The sequence below is a fragment of the Perca fluviatilis genome, chromosome 8 (assembly GCF_010015445.1).
Source record: "Perca fluviatilis chromosome 8, GENO_Pfluv_1.0, whole genome shotgun sequence".
NCBI classification, from domain to species: domain Eukaryota; kingdom Metazoa; phylum Chordata; class Actinopteri; order Perciformes; family Percidae; genus Perca; species Perca fluviatilis.
The window spans coordinates 41,227,222-41,246,431 of record NC_053119.1 but is presented as its reverse complement, the minus strand read 5'-3'; the positions used below and the strand labels follow the sequence as shown (position 1 = coordinate 41,246,431).

Below are 19,210 nucleotides of genomic sequence, written 5' to 3'. Positions count from 1 at the left end.
CCAGATATACCTGCCAACTCTGGAAACACTGGAACACGCATCTGTACCTGTTTTAATTATTGTGCATAGCTATTTGTATTTCTGTATGTATGTTTTGTATGTTCCCTTTACGTAATATGTGGTAGTCAGTATGTCCGTATGTATTTATGTTTGTGTGTACCCCTCTTGTAATATGTTATGTGTACTCTTCTATCTGGACCTTGAGTCTGTAAAATAAAGTTATATATCATATGAGTGTTTAACTGCAGGTATCGCACTTTCCTTCTCTTCTTTCAGCTCTTTTCACCACTGTCAAATAAAAGAAATAAAGCTCTTACTCCCAAACCACCATTCTGCAACATTTCAATTATTAAATGTGTTTAAATTGTGTAAACATCTGATATCTTTTTACCATATATATAGACTTGGATATGTTAGAAAAACCAAATAGAAATTAATGATAGAATGAAGGGACCACATGGTATTGCATGTTGTGGCTTATTAACTTTGAATCACATTTGTTTTAACATTACTGCTGACCATTTTTCAAACTATAGCCCACCATATCTTTTTTTAAATCAATTTCTTACATTTATGGTAGCATTTCATTTGCCTTAATTGAATTGTTGGTGAATTTAATGACAACTTAGATTCCAAGCTGCAAGTTGCTTCTTCCCTGCATTCAACAGCTTCACTTTCTGTACACGCATCAGCCTACATAATGTCATCATGGCGCTATCAACAAGACAAGGTTTTAGAGAACGCAAATAGCTACAATGCTTATAGCACAAAAATAATAATATGATTTTTTAAAGAAGTTTTCATATGATCCATTTCTACATGGTAACATTCAGAATGAACACTGTGACACAATAACTGCATTTTTTCAGCATAAGTTGTGTGTTTCAAACCATTTGTTTAGCTATGTGCAGCTGCCACACTCTCATGGAGATTCAGGAGAATATGTTTCACATTGTGTCAAAGTCTTTAATGCTTCATGGACCTGTCAAACCTTTTATTTTGAAGGCACATCGCTTAGTTTCCTGTTTTACTCTGGCTTCTATGTCATCTTGTTGCAGCATCCTCCCTCTGCAGAACACTGCACCTGCATTTGTCTCTTAATTATATATGACTACACTTTCCAACAATTACTAAAGCAGAGGAAATGTTTGCCAACATTAACACTTTCCACATGCAGTGTACACATCTCATTATACACACATCACTTTCCAGAAGAAATTGTTCTCTCATTATATTTCAGAAAATGTATTTTACATGTCTGGCCTTCAGTTCCCCTGTCTCAAACTTGTAGGCTACATACAGTCTTCATGAGAAACAAGGAGGTAGAACATGTTCAGATAGCCATGCTTTCCTACCATGTGGTTGTCTTTTACAGAAATATAAACGTTCTGAGATTTAAATTTGGAAGACACAGATGCAGTTGTTCTACCAAAGTGTTGCTAGCATCTGTTGATTCAATTCAATGAATTCAATAAGATCGTAATCAGAGTTATCTCAGGACACTTTACAGATAGAGTAGGGTTCGACCACACTCTATAATTCACAAAGACCCAACAAAAACAAAAAGACAGTATATTAGGAAGATACCCATTTCATTATCCTTAGTTTTCTATACTGTTTGGTTTTACATTTGAATTAAAATGTATTACTGTATTATACATATTATTTATCTTTTTTTTAATTGTATATACTACATATTTTTCTTTATCTTATTTGTATATATTATGTATTTCCTTTATCTTTACTTACTTACTTATGTTTTATCCTTTATGTTATACTTATTGCACGTGTCCTTATTGCACCGTGGGTCGGACATACAGACATACATTATGTCCGGCACATATTGCAGAACTGACAATAAACTTGACTTGAATTTTTAATTTGGCGAACTCTGACTGCTGGAGCCTCATAGCTTTGACTGAACTTCAGAATGCATATGTACTGTAGAATGAAAATGTACTAAGCCATATACAACAGCTGCTTGTGTGTGTGTGTGTTATGCTCCTATCGTGTATTTATTTTTATGCAGTATGTATTTTTAGATATGTATGTGTATAGAGTGTGTCTTTGTAAATGTTATGTATAATTATATGGAGGGACATTCATTGACTAATTACAGACAACATGTATCAATACTGTTGTAGGATAATGGTCATAAATGTGTAAATCTACTTGAATTATGTTTGGGAAAAGTGTAAAGTGGGACATCGGAGGAAACCTCAGGCAGCCAACAGTGTGAACAGTGTGGGGAGTGTAGTTAGTAAAAGTAAACATCCTTTATACAAAAGTAAGGGATCATTTTGTGGTTACTATATATAAAACCTTTCCATACAGGGTCTTTCCTCAGTAAATATTGAATCAATGTAGAGGCACAATGAATATTTTGTGATGTTTACATTCCCATAATTTACTAGACTCAGCCAACAGATGGCGCCCAAACATAAATGATGTACTGCTAAGAAAATCCTGTCATCTTCTTACAAACATTGAGAAGCCAGGTTTATAACCAGCTTTAAGTTAAAGGCAACAGAATAGAAATATCTAAAGGTTACATGTACATATTTATTGCAGTCATTAGTACCATATCATTCTTTATTTAATTAAATACAAGAACAAATTGGCAGGTCTGGCAGCTCAACCCTTCTGAAAGGTGCCAACATTGCCAACTGACTCCTCATTAGGGATGCACCGAATCCAGCTTTTTGGGGTTTGGCCGAATACCGAATACACTGGTTAAGATTCTGCCGAATTCGAAACCGAATACCGAATCATCCTCAGTCCATGAACCCAGTAAACACATGAATGAAGTAAACCGTGACTGTCCTTCCTTTGCCGTACCTGAAGTTGCTGCATTCTGGCTGCTGTCTGGAGATTCCTTCATGCACAACTCATATTCTTTCAGATGTTTCGTACCAGATGTTGTAACAGCGGCCATGTTGTGTATAGTTTAGGGTCCTCGCCACCACCAGACCAATCAACATTGAACAGATTGAACATGTAGCTGGACTTGAATGGCCTTCTTTAGACTGAAAGTACTGACAAACTACACTTTTTCTGCCCACCAGTTCCATGTCCACTTCCTCACAGCCTACTGCATTGAACGCTCCACCTACGGAAACACCTTCCTCTAACCAACGGTGCCGTCATTACGGCGACCAGCGTAGCACAAGCGGAGGGTTCGGTGCGGTGGGAAAAAAATTCTACGTTTCAGCAGAAACACAACCTGGTCAAAAAGCCCAATATTCGGATGAATCAGAAGCCGAATCCTGGATTCAGTGCATCCCTACTCTTCATACAAACTAAAACATGATAGAAAGGGAAGACACTTGTTTAAACCATAGACTGAATATAAAGAGGGCTAAACATAACAATAAACTTCCATATTTTTCACATTGCATAGGGACACGTTAACTGTACTGTTCAGCCACTTAATGAAATCAGTGGCGACTTTTCACAAAACATTTGATTCATTCCACAGTGAAAAACACGTTATGTTGATGTTCTATAGTTTCCCCAACATATTAAATATGTCAGGGCATTAAAACATCGCCAGTTTGTCTACACATATGAGTGTGGACTGCTGATCCTGTTGTGGTTAAAGTTTTACAGTGCAGAAACTCCATCCATTCATGTTACGTCAGTGAATCACTCTTTAGTACCAGAATCAGTGAGTAAAACGACCACAATAGTGTTAATGTGTGCTTGATTTGTGATGCCTTTAGGAGCAAAACTCTACTGTGATTTATATCTAACAATACTGATAACGCTGCTGTTTGAAGTGTGCTGTTCAACTCTCTTTTTAACACATCAGAGCTAAACAGATTTGTATTAATGCAAAGGGCAGAATATCTGACAGGCCAGCACACATTATACAGTAACACTCGGTTCACTGGGAAATCCATCAACATTTCTGCACACACACTGAGAGTACACAGTGTACTCAGCAAACACTTTGTTCCATATGTTCCAGGCAGACACGCAGAGCACAGAAACAGACTCGTCTTCAGCGATATTAACTCTTTCAACACAGTAAGATGTACTGTAATATGTTGACTTTTAAACTATTCCTTAACTTTGGCAGTAAGCATTTCTTATTGATCGAAGTGTGTGCCAGAAGCTGCAAACTGATCAGTTACCCATGGAGCTAACTCAACATCTGGTGCACAAATGCTTTCACTACAATGTGTCAGGTGAAGTCTTTAAAGTGTCAAATGGTAATGTTACACACAAATGCTCAGGACATTTTAATATTTCTTGATGAGCTGCTATTTTGGAGTTGTCTTAATGTGATTTATGCTGGAGCTTTCCTTTAAATGCTCAATTCTCATAATAAAAAATCATTTGAGTGCCACTCTACATGTTGCTTCTGTTTTCTTTGTGTAATCTGCTCTGTGGCTCCATATGTGAGTTTTTTTTTGCATCATTCTTTTTTAAACATGTAGGGGAGGGGGGGTTGTGTCTATATGTGTCTTTATGTGTTTTAACAGGTATTGACTGTCCTGCTATGAATGATTTTTGATTTTTTTTTTGTAATGAGCACACTGCACCACATTTCTAGCAACTTAGTTGCATGCCAATAAAGTAGTGAATCTTGAATGGTGAGAGATAATGGCCAGATCTGGTTGGACTACTTAGAGTGAACGTCCACGGAGCAGAAGCCGGAGAGAGATGGGAATACATGAGCGAGTAAAAGGAGTCTTCCTGATTGAACTTTCTGCCAAACTTCATTCAATTTGTCTCTAATTTGTCTCTGAAGATGTAAATCAACATGATATAACATTCACGCTGTTGGCTGAACGCTTTGATCCTCAATCATTGTTCAATACTCAGAACACTGGTCAGTTCATCAATCAACCAATAAAAGAACAATTCCTGTAAACTAGAGCTGCAAAGATTAATCAATTAGTTGTCAACTATCAAATTAATCGCCAACTATTTTGATCATAAATGAATCGGTTTGAGTCATTTTTTTATGAAAAGAACAAATCGTTCTCTGATGTCAGCTTGATAAATGTGAATATGTTCTAGTGTCTTCTCTCCTCTGTGACAGGAAACTGAAGATCTTTGAGTTGGGGACAAAACAAGACATTTGTGGACGTCATCTTGGGCTTTGGTCACTGATCCACATGTTTAACCATTTTATAGACCAAACAACTAATGATTAATCGAGATAATAGTCAACAGATTAATCGACTATGAAAAAAAAGCGTGGGCGCCCAGGTAGCTCACCATATAAAGAGGCTCAGTCCTCGTTAGTTGCAGCACTTTTACACACGAGCCAGGCTTCCGAATTCAGGGACTGAGGGAAAATGTCAGTAAATCTTAGTAAATGACATCATGTAGTTTCCAGTTTAGTTCTAAATGTATGGGATATAGTATTTTCTAGCCCTTGCATCAGCCCCTCTGTCTCTGTACATGTATTGTTTTATCATACAATAACTGCTGTGCTGTCTTGTCACATTTTAATTAGGGCTGCACGATATGAGGACAATATGCAATAAAGTTTTTGAATATCGCGATACGATATTACTTGCGATAAATAAACTTTAGATTAAAAGTGTATTCAGTTCGGCTGCTTTCAATATTCTGCTTAAATAAACTGCTTGTTGAATTTAAAACAAATGAAGGGACATTGTATCATTGAACAAATTGAATGTTATATTGAATATAAAAGGCCCCACAGTTGCATTTTAAAGTGCAGTTTTCGACTGATATTTTCTTTCGACTAAAACAAGAAAATCTCTGTTTCATTTTACGATATGTCGCAGCCTTTCGCGATGTGTTAATTGCCAGTTGATAAAAAAAACGATATATTGTGCAGCCCTAATTTGAATCCTCTCACTCCACTGACAGTGTGAGGTGTGTCTTCGTCACAAATCAATGCTTTAACTTCAGACAACATGCCAGTGGTTCCTCAGTTGATGAATCAGTCTGCGGTAGCACTCATTACAGCCTATAAAAAAGATAGACTTCAGTTGAATGTAGTCTCTCGGTGTCTTTGTCATTCAAATACTAAAAAGTAATTTTAACCATTACTGGGATGCTCTGTTTTAGCTGGCAACCAGCTGAACTGATACGGTTCCCGTGGCACAAGTAGATCTATGTCAAGTCTCTTCTGTTCTTTTTCACTGTTAACCGTCCTGTACCCGAGCAATGACATGGCCCCTTTACACACTTCCTGGATACGTCTGACCTTGTTGTGTGGCATCGTGGAACGCCAAGCCTGGGAGACGTCGGCAGCGTTGCGCGAAGTGATTTTGAAGGCCTCTTTCTTGGAGCCTTTGCCTTTTCCGTGCGTCACCCTGTAGATCCATTCCTCCAACTGTCTGGTCATCTCCAGGCCCACAAAGTCATACATGGCAGTGATCTCCTGGAGTGGGTTGCGCGCCACGTCCTCATAGCGGACCATCTTGTAGCGGCCTTTGAGAAACGGCGGGGGCTTCAGGATGGCCCTCTCATTAATGCGCACGTGACTACGGCAGATCTCCTGCATGACTTGATACTGCACCTCGGCAGCCGGAATGCTCCTCTGCTCCAAGACGACGGCGTTGTCGCTCACGAAGGCTTTGGCTGACTCCTCCCTGGACCGCACCACAGCCCGAGGGTCCCGGACCAGGTGGATGATGCGGAGATCTAGGCTCGGGTCCTGCAGGAGCGGGTAGAGAGATTCCAGCTCAAAGAATCTCACTTCTTTTAGCACCACGTGACTGTACGTGCCACAGGTGTCCTCCACGGCCTGCAGGCCGCGAGCATCACATGTCTGGAAGCACCGGGTCTGGTTGCTGAACTGGTTGCGTGGCGTAAGCGGACAGGCTGGCGGCGAGCACAGTGCTCTACTGTGGCTCCACATAAACAAGGAGGACACGTTGTGCTGCTCCGGCAGGTAGGCCTCCATCACGGACAAGTCGCACTGGAATACACTCCGTAATAGATCCCTCACAGCCATTCGGAGTGCCCGTGCACCGGGTTTCTGCAGTTTGGTCCACACGTGCCAAGCCGGCTCCATGAGATAGAAGACGGATGGGTGCTGACTGAACACCTGACCCACAAAGGACGAGCCGGATCGCCACGAGGACAGCAGCAGAATGTGAACTTTGCCGTTGGAGGGGGCAGAGGCGCAGGGACTGAGCTGGACGTACCAGCCGCAGAACAGCACAACTGCCGCCCCCTGTAGGATCACCAGGAAAATCATGGTGCTGAGGTTCACTCTGCAGCGGGGCATGATGGCTGAGGATCACAGTCGGTCCTCGGGGCTTGATGTGGATATTTCTCCCTTTGTGGAGCTGTGTGTTGCCTCAGCTGCAGAAAAAAGACAGGGTTATTGAGAGAGTTAATTGAAGAGATAGAAAGAGAGAGAGAGAGAGAGAGAGAGAGAGAGAGAGAGAAGAGAGAGAGAGAGAGAGAGAGAAAGTTGAGGGACATACACAGAACTTGTTTTTTATCTGCAATTATATCATAATTATCCTGTTTGCTTATATCAGATGTATTTACTCCTTGTTGTTGTTTGTATGTATGTTTGTTCTTATGCTTTGGCAACACGGATGTATTGATTTGTCATGCCAATAAAGCAAATTGAATTTGAAATTGAAAAATTTAGTAAGAGAGAAAGAGAGAGAGTGAGAGAGAGCAACATAGATATTTTGGCACACTGAATCTTTAGGATGAACTGAGAACAAAGACATAGACAAATAGGGTCCAGGTTGAAACCCCCTCCCCGAAGTAACCCATTAACAAGTTCACAAAAACAGAGCACAAGACCAACTAACAGCAGACACAGGCCTGTCTGTTCACACATACCAATTTAAATGCTGGGACAGCAATAGGTGGCTATCCATTGTTCAACTTAATGCAAATGTCCTCTGACAACCAGGCGAGACCTAAACATGTTTGTTTCAAGGTAGGACAGGAGTGATGCAGTTGCAGGTCACTGCTGGTCTGCAGGTTGCCATGCCCTACATGTCCATATACGTGTTGTTTTCACAGATGGGATCGCCCCGCTTCCCAGCATTAAGGTTTGTGTCCATTGTCAGCGTCATTTCCCTGCTTCCCATTCATTTCTATGGGAGCAGCCGTGCAATGCATTCTGGTTTCTCTTCACTGACCACTGACAAGGAAAGAAAATAGGCTCGCGATGGCTGCAGCTGACTGGACGAATGTGTCACATGAGTCTGGCTGCTCCCGAATTTCAAAACCGACCATGATGAATACGATCTCGTATTTTACGAAAATAGTTCACCGAAACGTGTTTCTGAAAACATTTTAAGCGAGAATTAGGCCATGCAGCAGTTGCTGAATCTGTCTTTATTTCAGATCGACAAAGGTCAGTTTAAAAGATTTTCATCAGATTTTGAGAGGTGGCGAAGTTGGCTGGATTCAACTTTATGCAAATGAGGAGCTGGCGACTCGACGTGCCGCTTCTCCAAAGTCCCCGCGACGCTACCAGAATGCATTGCACGGCTGCTTCCATTGAAATGAATGGGAAGAGTTGAAATGACGGTGACATTGGACACACACCTCTACCCTGCAGCCTGGCTCTGTCCCTCCGGAACCATCAGTATTTGTTTACTGTAATGCAAAATAATTGTACCGGGCATGTGACCTGTATGGTTTCATTTTACTGGTCAAATGGGAAAAGTTCCGGGCAAATATTTTCCATGTTTATTGTTGCGCTTAAAAACAATAGATAGGCAGGTTTTATATGAAGAATAATATCATCAAGGGATGTAGATTCATACTATTTATATTGAAATGTAGGCTACTTGCTACAGGCAGAGACAGCAAAAGAATTGAACCAATTAAATCAATGCACATATTTGTGCCGATCTGAATTAAAATAGGATTTTCCATTTGGCTGAGGAAATAAAACAATACAAACTACAGTACAAACAAAATGACTCATAAAATGATGGTGTTATAAAGTTATTCACAATATTTGTTTCATCAGGGCTTGGTCCATTGTAAAAGAGATTCTGAATCTTTTCAGGAAGAAGGAATATTTCTGGTAAAAGAAAAAAAATCTATTTCAATTACTGGAAGGAAGCACAGTCACCTTCCATAAATGTTGTAATACCGTGTTAAGTAAACAAGTTCATCAGTTTAAAAAAAAAGAAGCTTGTTGTATCGTACTGTTTTAAACGGGATTCACCAGTTTTTGAGACGTCCCGTTAATGTTTTACCATCGTTAAAGGGGGCTCTTCTTTGTGACATAATAAATGATGAAACCTTCAAAAGTAGAAGTTAATTTTTATTTTAATCAAAGTCAACTTTTGTAACTTTCTCCCGCATCTCACGGTCTTCATCATCCGATGGAGTTTGCTAAATTTATAATTTCTTCACAAAGTAACTTTGGCTTCAAATTCATTGCAGTGAAATTAAGACCAGTTCATTTTGAAAACATGATAAAGATCAAAGCATCTGACATGGAATTCTAATGTTTCGTATTCGACATTCTATTTTGAAATCACATTACTGTCTGTACTTATTATTGAATAAATAGTAATTATTCATGAATATACAGACTGCTGTTCCTCTGTTCTCTCCATGATAAAAACACTCATATTTTAAAGGAACAAAATTTATATTTTTTGTATCAATTGGTCATGTAGTGTAGCTCAGAATATTGTGTCAAAATAACTTTTACAGACATGCCTTCATGTCTGACAAAATATACACACACGTATTTCAAAGGAATTAAAATTAGGAACCAATGAGGAACTAACGGCTGCTGGACCATTGTTAGACCAGCTGCAGCAATGAGCTGGGCTGACCGCAGCACGTCAACCAACCCGTTCTCCCTCCCAACTCGTAAAATACTGACGCTTGGTCAGTGGCTCTCAGCGCCAGATACCGAACTGAACTTTGGTCTCTGCCCTTAGAAGTACTTTATTGCTAGAATTGAAGGTGCTGATCATGACATGTGAGGGGGGGTTTTATCACCTCTGCGGTTTGTGATGTAAATACTGTCATCTTCATCTCCCAGTAATGAAAACGTTGTAGGTGAGCTGAAAAGATGATGGAAGATGTACAGTCAAAAATGTTCTCATGCCTTGATGTTTTTCCATATTCAGTGGGCAGTGATATGCTATTATTACTTTGCATTATCTGCTTTTTATTAATCAAAACTTCAAGTTTCTGGCAAAGCATTTAAAAAAAAAAACAAGGTTATAATAGGGTTGGGGAATAAAATGGATACAGCATAGTATCGCGATATTTTCCGTGGCAATACTGTATCGATACACAGACGCCAAGTATGGATCTATTATTATATATGTGTTGGTCAGTTTGTCTGCTTGACAATCCCATTTTGCAGCATAACATTGAAGTTAGATGAACAAACAGAGAAATTTATCACATGTTGACAAAGTTTTCCTTTTGGGGACATCATTTGAAATTGAGAAAAATTTGGAGTTGGAAAAAAGGTATTAAATTGTAAAAATATATCGCAGAATATTGCAATATGTTTAAAAATCGCAATAATATGGTAGCGTGACATAAGTATGGTGATGATATGGTATCGTGAGGCCTGTGGTAATTCCCACCCCTAGGTTAGACGTGTTTCTCCAAAAAAGTTTGAAAAAAAGCATCTTGGGAGAATGAAACAGAAATATTCTTTTAGGGTTAGACTAAAGGCAGGTCGATCCCAGCCTCTAAATCAATCCATTCAGCAAACAGTGAAAAGAAACAAGAGCAAAAAGAAGAAACAGACGCAGTGTTTGGGACTGTCCCAGTGGGAGATCAAGATCACTGCTGACTGAGGGGATCTATGCTAGCGGACATAATATGATGTGCTTTTGAACAAGCCCTGACACGAGCTTCTCACCTTTACACCCTCAGGATACAAAGGTAAACACCCGACATCCTGACACAACCATCTCCCTCTTCTTTACTTCCCTCCGTCCCTCTGGTATTATTCACACCACATGTACATACTATCCTGTTATCATCCATGTATTTACATAAGCTATTTATTTAGTAGTTATTAAGCTATAAAGGCTTAATTTTATCAGATTGGCTGATCTCCAAACCGGGAATACACACAAAAGACTGTGATCAACCCTTGTTAAACAATGGGGGATTATTTTGTACACAGTTGATTATTAGCTGATATTGAATCCACTCAGAGGCTAGTCTACTCCCCTTCTCCCTCAGAGAGAAAAGGCGAGCTGGGCTCAGCTGTAGGTTAACCATTATGGAGGATATATTTATTCATAAATTGAAAGTCCAAAGACAAAAATGCAAAGCTTAACTATAAATGCTTAAACTGAAATCTTTGAAATCTTTTATTGAATGACAGAAACATCAAATATGAAACTCAAAAGGTGAAATGGAAAAGCTTAAATAGAAATACTTAAATTAAAATCTCAAATAGAAAAAAAAAGCCTTTGCACTTAATAATTTAAAATTTTCAATTCTTTTGAAATTTACATTTGGTAATTGCCTTTTGACATTTGCTATTTCTATTTAACATTAAGGCTTTTCATTTTGAAGTGACACTTGTCAATTCAAATGAGGAGGCGTGGCCCAACGGCTGGTTGGGGGGGCGTGGAGAGACTTCCAGCTGACAGTGGGGTCTCTGAGCTTCACTGGTCGACTGGCGAGTAGGCAATGCCGGCCGCAACCAGCTGGCTTGTCACATAAGACTGGAGGTTCTGAAGTCTGACAATTTTTCGTTCACTATTTCACCACCAAATTCACTTCTGAGACTTTTTTATGTGAGAAATCAACTATGTAGAGTTAGAAAATGGGCATTTTTACAAAAATTGATGGCCAATTTTGCACATTTGCTCCGCTAATTGTTGGAATTTAATGTCGAGCCCTGGCCGATTACAAAATTAGACCAGATTTCCAGGGTTTCCCCTCTCATTATAAGATTTAGGGGCACCTAAGCCGAATGAATGTAACTTAAAGACCTTTCTCAGATCTAATGATTGTAGTTGGTCCCCAGTGGCTCTAGCTTTTTCAACGTTGGAGGGGAGAGCTTCCTATCCTCACTATCTGTCTGAGATGCTGTTTCATTACCCTTTCAGGGGTTTGTCCTGGCTCAGAATGGGCCATTTGGGTGGAAACATATCAAGTGGGGGTTCTGGGGGTCCTCCCCCCAAGAAAGTGTCAAACACTTCATTTCCTGCATTCTGATACATTTGTATGTACAAATGTATGGTGGAAACATCTTTATTTATGTAAAGGAAAACAAAAAATGCAGGAGGCCAACCCGTTCGCACTCCCAACTTGTTAAATTCGGACGCTTGGGCAGTGGCTCTCAGCGTCAGATACGACGCAATCAGCACCCCTCAGCGTGTGTGGGGAACGCACCGGGCAGCGCAGCAGCTCCGTGGCGAGTGAAGATGACGTAGTATTAAGAGCGACAACAGTAGCGAGTAATACGAAAGCCCAAAATTCCGCATAAGGAGGTTGGTTGGGGGGGTGGATGGGTCAAAACAACACAGGACTTTGACCCGGAGACCGGGGTTCATGTCCCGCGTGTCACTGAAACGTTCATTTTATAAGCCCACCCACCATCTTTTCCTAAACCCAACTGTCCCGTTCTTGTCCCGCGACGCACGTAAACATACCTTTTATAAGCCCACCCACCATCTTTTCCTTAACCTAAATGCGTCAAAAGTGACAACAATAGTCCCGACCAAGCGTGTTTAGATAAAGTGCGTTTAGATCTGACGCTAAAGGAGACTTTTAGCGTCAATAACAACGCCAGAGGCACCTGACCAAGCGTCCGTGTTTTACGTGATGGGAGTGAGAATGTGTTGAGGAGGCAGGTGACAATCCAAAAAATAAAACGATAATGGAATATAATGCCAAGTGTATACTGTGTGTGTCCTTTAGTTGATTCATTTGAAATGCTAACATGCTGTGGAGTCTACAGCGTCACAGAGAATGCGGTTCTACCATAACAAGCATGGTGTGGGCTTTCAAGAGACCAGATGAGTACATTTTAATCCAACATAAGGGTGAATCTCCAACTAATCAGTAATTAAAGTTTTTTAAGGTGGCAAAGTGAATGGGGCACCAATTTGCTGCAGAGAAATAAGCATTGCAGAGACTTAGATTAAATTGTGGCTGGTTGCCCAATCAAACACAACTGTCAGAGTTCAGTGGGAAGCTGTTGGGGGTTCATGTTCTTGTTAATCCACCATGAGTCCATTAATGCTTTTAAAGTTCAGAATAATGCACTAGGAGTTGCTCAAATCTACTCTCCGTCATTTTCACAGCCCAGAGGGTCTGTGTAACGTACAGTACATTTGGTCATCTGCCAATGTTTGGGAGGCTCTGCATTGGGGATGGATTCCAATAGAAAAGTTACATTTTGGATCTGGTTCCAAGCTGGTTATGTACCTGGGTTTGTTAAACTCTTTCATCTTTCATTCGTGATCTCTCTTTGATAATCTCTTTTGCCTCTTTCCGACACAGGCATCTGCCAAGAAAAACAACTGATGATCTACAAACACTACTACTACTACACAAACTGCTAACTCAGTGACACAAGACTGACTGACAGAACATGGCACACCACCTTAACTTCTCCAAATGTGTGAATATACTTTACCAAAGTCAACCAAACAACTGTAAAATGAAATACTGCATTGCAGAACCCTGTTCACATCTGTATTGCCCATTTTATGCAGCAACACTAGCACTTATTGGTCGGGGTGCATCCACAGGGTGAAGTTGGATGTGAACAACACGTTTCTTTTCTGTCTTTGAAAAGAAACATGTGCATCATAGGAAACACGTGGCAGTCTACATCTTCCACAGGACAACAGTGGTGGGTAGCAGCAACAATAGTCCCGCATAGCCAGTCCTTCCTCCACAGCGCTGCAAAGGAAGGTCTGGCTAGTCCACACAGCATTCTGGGATGGGAGAAAAACATGCTCTGGTTTATTGGCATTTCTTTAAACCAATCACAATCGTCTTGGGCGGTGCTAAGCCCCGGACAGAGCCACGGTGCCTCTGCTAAATAGTCTCAGGAAGGAACTGGTTTTGGTGGAACGTGTACGTTCAAAAGTAGTTTTATTCATGCAACAGAAAACTCAGATTGGACAGATAGTCTAGCTAGCTGTCTGGATTTACCCTGCAGAGATCTGAGCAGCAGTTAACCATAGTCCTCACAAATCCACCGGAGGTCAGAACACCAACACAGAGACACAGGAAGGGGACGGACATCCCAACAAAAAAGAGGGACATCTGGCAAAATGCAGCACTGGAGCAATCCTGGAAGTGGAACGTCATCAATATAGACTATAGCAACAGGGTCTGCAGTGCAGGAGGCATTGCCCATTTCTCATTGATACTGAGGACTAGTTTAGGACTGTATTTACACTCATTGTTAGAAAGTTGTTTTTTTTTTTTTTTTTTGTGATAAACATTAGCACCACCTACTAGCCAAATGTTGGTAAAATATGCAAACGTGGTTGGTAGATTTGCTTCACTCACCATCCAAAAAAAACCAAAGGGTACAAATGGTAGCGTTACAAAAATGTAAGCATAATTATCGCACCTGTATAAGGTACTGCCCCAGCTGCAAGATTTAGTTGTTCTGCTTATTGCTGAGAATGCAACAGTGTTATGTTACCAAAAACATGCTGTCTAAAGCTGCTTGTTGTGCTCAGCTGTCTAAATGAAGGAACAATAACCCGACAAGCTTCTCAGGGCTGCTTCAGGGTGGCATGCAGCTGCAGAGAACAGCCATGAGTATCAGAGGAAAGAGCACTGTGGTCAGAGTCAAAATAAACTACAGAGCCGTCTTCTTCAACAACAACCTCAAACAGCTGCCCACTTTATCAACTCTTTTTATTGTAGGCTAACTTCAGTTTATTGTGTTTAACCCTATGCAGACATTTCTGTAGAAAAGGTAATAAAATGTTGTTAAAGAAGAAGAAGAGAAGAAGACATGCTTTATTATTCTTGCAAGGATAAATTAAATTTTTAATAGTCTATATCCACGACGTTCCACCACTACCAGATGTCCCTCTTTCTGGCCGGATGTCCGTCCCCTTCCTCTGTCTCTGTGTTGGTGTTCTAATCTCTGGTGGATTTGTGAGGACTATGGTTAACTGCTCCTCAGATCTCTGCAGGGTAAATCCAGACAGCTAGCTAGACTATCTGTCCAATCTGAGTTTTCTGTTGCACGACTAAAACTACTTTTGAACGTCCACATGTTCCACCAAAACAAGTTCCTTCCTGAGACTATTTAGCAGAGGCACCGTGGCTCTGTCCGGGGCTTAGCACCGCCCAAGACGATTGTGATTGGTTTAAAGAAATGCCAATAAACCAGAGCACGTTTTTCTCCCATCCCAGAATGCTGTGTGGACTAGTCAGACCTTCCTTTGCAGCACTGTGGAGGAAGGGCATAGGTTTTGTTTCCAGATTTGTGGGGTGACATACGATGTGGGGGGTCTGGATGTCCTCCCCCAAAATGTTGAGCAATAAACACTTAATTGCCTGCATTCTGGTGAATTTGTATGCAGCTATTTCTACCTTTTTCTGAATCAATTTATGCTGGAAATATCTTTATGTAAAGGGAAACATGAAAATCCAAATGTAAAAACATAATGGAATATAATGCAGTAAGGCTCTCAGGCTTTCTGTATTGCTTTCAAATAGGCCTTAATTCTCCTGTAGATAGACTTCTCTAATCATCTCTACTGAGTCAGCAGCTGTAGGCATAATTCACTCTTCTAACTCTTTGTTTTGTTATTACATGAGTTTTGCCTTATGTTGCGAATTGCGATATATAATCAAGATCAGAAAAATAATCCCATAAATATTGTGATTCATTGATCCATATTTGCCCAGCCAGACTATTCCCCACATACACATACACTCTACAGTATATCCCATAGGCTACAGAGTGTATTGGGTCAAACGGTTTATCATGTCATGGAAGTACTATGACCGTGTTACACATACAATTTGTATGTTTATGACTGTCACCCTATCTTTTTCTTTTTTAAAAAGCCTACTTTATTATTTTTATTTATTATTTTAGTTAAGCTTTTTTTTAAATAAGTTTACTCCTTTTCTGGGTCAAACAAGTTAAGTCACTGAGCTTCAAACTGGGACCCCCCAGGAGTACTCAGAGGGGGATTCAGAGAGGTCTAATGTGCAATTTTTGTATTATTGGAATTATCCCAGTTCTTAAAAATAATTGGGTGTCCCCGGGTAGACCCGGTACAAGCTGTACCGACCCATACTAAATGAGATAATGGGGTGTTATGGAGCCCCCTCTGTATGCTTAGCTAGACTCAGAATGTGCTTCAAGTAGGCTCTAGTTAAAGTTTCTGTGTGCGTTTAGTCACCAAAAACCGTTATTTTCCGCACTTGTCTGAATTTTGTGGCTGAAAAGGGCGAATGGTATTGATGGTTGTACTAAAAAAAAAGTGAGTCCGCTAGCTTCTCCCCAGCGGTCCCGTGGAAACTAACTAACGTGGGCTAACTTTAACCACTCACCAAGGTGAACAGAAAACAAGGGTCCTGGCCGAGGAGGAGTTATAGTTGATTTATTTTATTATGTTATTATTTTACTTACCTTTGGCTTAGTTTGTGGTCGTGCTGCCTGGCGACGGAGCCGGGTTACGGAGTGCTCTCTGTCCCAACACCCTGCAGTCCTCCTCCCCTCGGCCGTCTGCTGCTGCTGCTCGGCTACTTCCACTGACTGACCGTCCGGTTGCGTACCAAGCCGTGTTCTGAGACGTGGCCAGCTGCTCTGCTGCTGGGCTGACTGGCAGTGAGTGGCGTGGGCGGGGGCTGGTGATCAGAGTAAGAGCAGGGTGGATGGGAGAGTAGTGAGGCGGGCGGGACCAGAGCCAGTAACTGGAGTCCCGTGCTCTGAGGTTCTTTGTTAGGGGGGTATTTTATGATGTCTGTGTTTGAGATAGCCACAGCAGAGGGCATGAATGACCCGTTTTTTTCTGGCTAGTGGGACCTTGAGCCTCCTGCCAGATGGCAACAATGTAAAAAAAATACTCTGTTAAAGTACAAGTTAAAGTACTGCATTGAAAATGTTACTTAAGTAAAAGTATGTAAGTATCATCAAGTAAATGTACTTAAAGTACTCCTCACATTTTAGAAACTGGAAATCCGAACAGTTCTTGTGTTTAATCGGCTAATCCTTTCAGCTGGACTTATAGGCCGTTATATTGTTGGGCACTTTAAAACATCGTATTTTATAAATTACATGTGTTTTGTGTGCAGAAATCTTAATTTGTAAAGTAACTAGTAACTTAAGCTGTAGTGGAGTGAAAAGTCCAATATTTCTAATAACGTGATTAAATAACAGGTATAAGGTATTGTAAATTCCTTTACTCTAGCAATAAAGCAGGAAAAGCTTCTGAAATCAAAATTTTAATAAAATGTATTATCTAACTTTTGATCACAAGTAATATACTTCTCCAATGCCTCATGTTTTTTTTGATAATAATACAATACAATATGTCTTTTGATATAGCCTAATGTATAACTTACTCTTTTCAAACTGCCTTCCTATTCCTACTTTTTATTTTCTACTGATGCTTTTCTACAGTGATCTTGGTGTTTGTTGTGTGTACGAGACATAATACCTGTTAGGTGCTTACTGTAAATTCTAATGTATTCTAAATGTATGTGCTTCACCTTTTTCTGCTCTACATTCTTCCTTGTGCCTGCATTCCACTTCCTCTGCATCAAGGTGTGTGTCCATTGTTACGCCCGCATTCATGTTGAACATGCAATTAGGCTTCTAAAGGTGTACAGGATTCTTTCTCAAACAGTGCCAATCAACTTGGTCTTAAAAAATTATAAAATAATCAAGATCTGTGCGGGTCTAGTGAATTTAAGAAGTGAGCTTATTTCAAGTGAAAAACACATTTAATATAATATTGTACTTCTACACACACACACACACACACACACACACACACACACACACACACACACACACACACACACACACACACACACACACACACACACACACACACATTTCACTAATTTAACATTTCAATGGCAAATGTAATTAGGTACAGCTACAATCGCAGTACCTCTAATACATAACACCATACATACATAACATGTATGTGATATAACATGTAATTAAATAACAGGTAAGGTGCTGTAAATTCCTTTACTCTAGCAATAAAGCAGAAAAAGCTTCTGAAATCATCAGAAAATTATAATAAAACAAGTGTTTTCATTAGTGTATGTTTTTTTTTAAATAGAATGTATTATCTAACTTTTGATCACAAGTAATATAATTTTCTAAGGCCTCATGTTTTTTTGATAATAATACAGATGTCTTTTGATATAGCCTACTGTATAACTTACTCTTTTCAAACTGCTTTCCTATTCCTACTTTTTATTTTCTACTGATGCTTTTCTACAGTGATCTTGGTGTTTGTGTGTGTACAAGACATATTACCTGTTAGGTGCTTACTGTAAATTCTAAGTGATCTTTAAAAAATCTGAGCTGAGCTCCTCTCTCCTCTCTCTTTCCATCTGTGTGCATTCATGTCCCAGAAATGCTTGTTATTCCCCGGTGTCCTTATGCTTTCTCGCCTCGCAGTTTTCCTTGGATTAGGGTGGCACCTAAATCATGGTTGCCCTGTTATGCCTTGCTATGCCCTGCAGTGCCCTGCGACGCCCTGCTGCGCCCTACTGTGCCCTGCTACGCCCTACGACGCCCTGCTGCGCCCTGCTATATCGTGCAGTGCTCTGCATCAAGGTGTGTGTCCATTGTCAGCTTCATTTAAACTCTTTCTATTCATTTCAATGGAAGCAGCCGTGCAATGCATTCTGGTAGCGTCGCAGGGGGACTTTGGAAAAGCCGGCATCGAGTCGCCAACTCCTCATTTGCATAAAGTTGAATCCAGCCAACTTTAGTAGACTGTTTTCTTTTGCTTGTCAGTGGTCAGTGAAGAGAAACTGGTGGCAAGCCCACTAATGTGCAATGCTGGGAAGCGGGGGCGATCCCATCCATGAAAACAACGTGTATATGGACACGTACCATTAAGGCTGTGGGTGAAACAGATGATATTGCCACGCAGGCAGTTGTAAGAATTGAGTAGAATGGACCTGAGTTTAGCTCTCCTGCGCTTTGGTGAATGAAGTGGAAGGGAGACATATTGATCACGAGAATCATCCAGAGAAAAATAATAATGCTGAAAAAGGATGCACCTGGTTCCTGTATAAACCAGGCTCATATCCTGTCCTCCTGCTCTCT

At 40.5% G+C, this 19,210-nt stretch overlaps 1 protein-coding gene across 1 annotated transcript; it reads right to left on the bottom strand.

The window, feature by feature from the left end:
• Window positions 1-4,999: 4,999 nt before the first annotated feature.
• Window positions 5,000-16,736, bottom strand: chst6 (carbohydrate sulfotransferase 6). Its single transcript, XM_039810007.1, has 2 exons — window positions 16,544-16,736; window positions 5,000-7,299 (listed from the first exon to the last, which is right to left on the bottom strand). Exon 2 carries the CDS (start codon window positions 7,220-7,222, stop codon window positions 6,026-6,028), a length of 1,197 nt encoding a protein of 398 aa, XP_039665941.1. The 5' UTR covers window positions 7,223-7,299; window positions 16,544-16,736; the 3' UTR covers window positions 5,000-6,025.
• Window positions 16,737-19,210: the final 2,474 nt, after the last annotated feature.

What these genes read in the sequence shown, in the direction of transcription:
- chst6 (XM_039810007.1), bottom strand. Translation starts at nt 7,222, where the DNA reads ATGCCCCGCTGCAGAGTGAACCTCAGCACCATGATTTTCCTGGTGATC.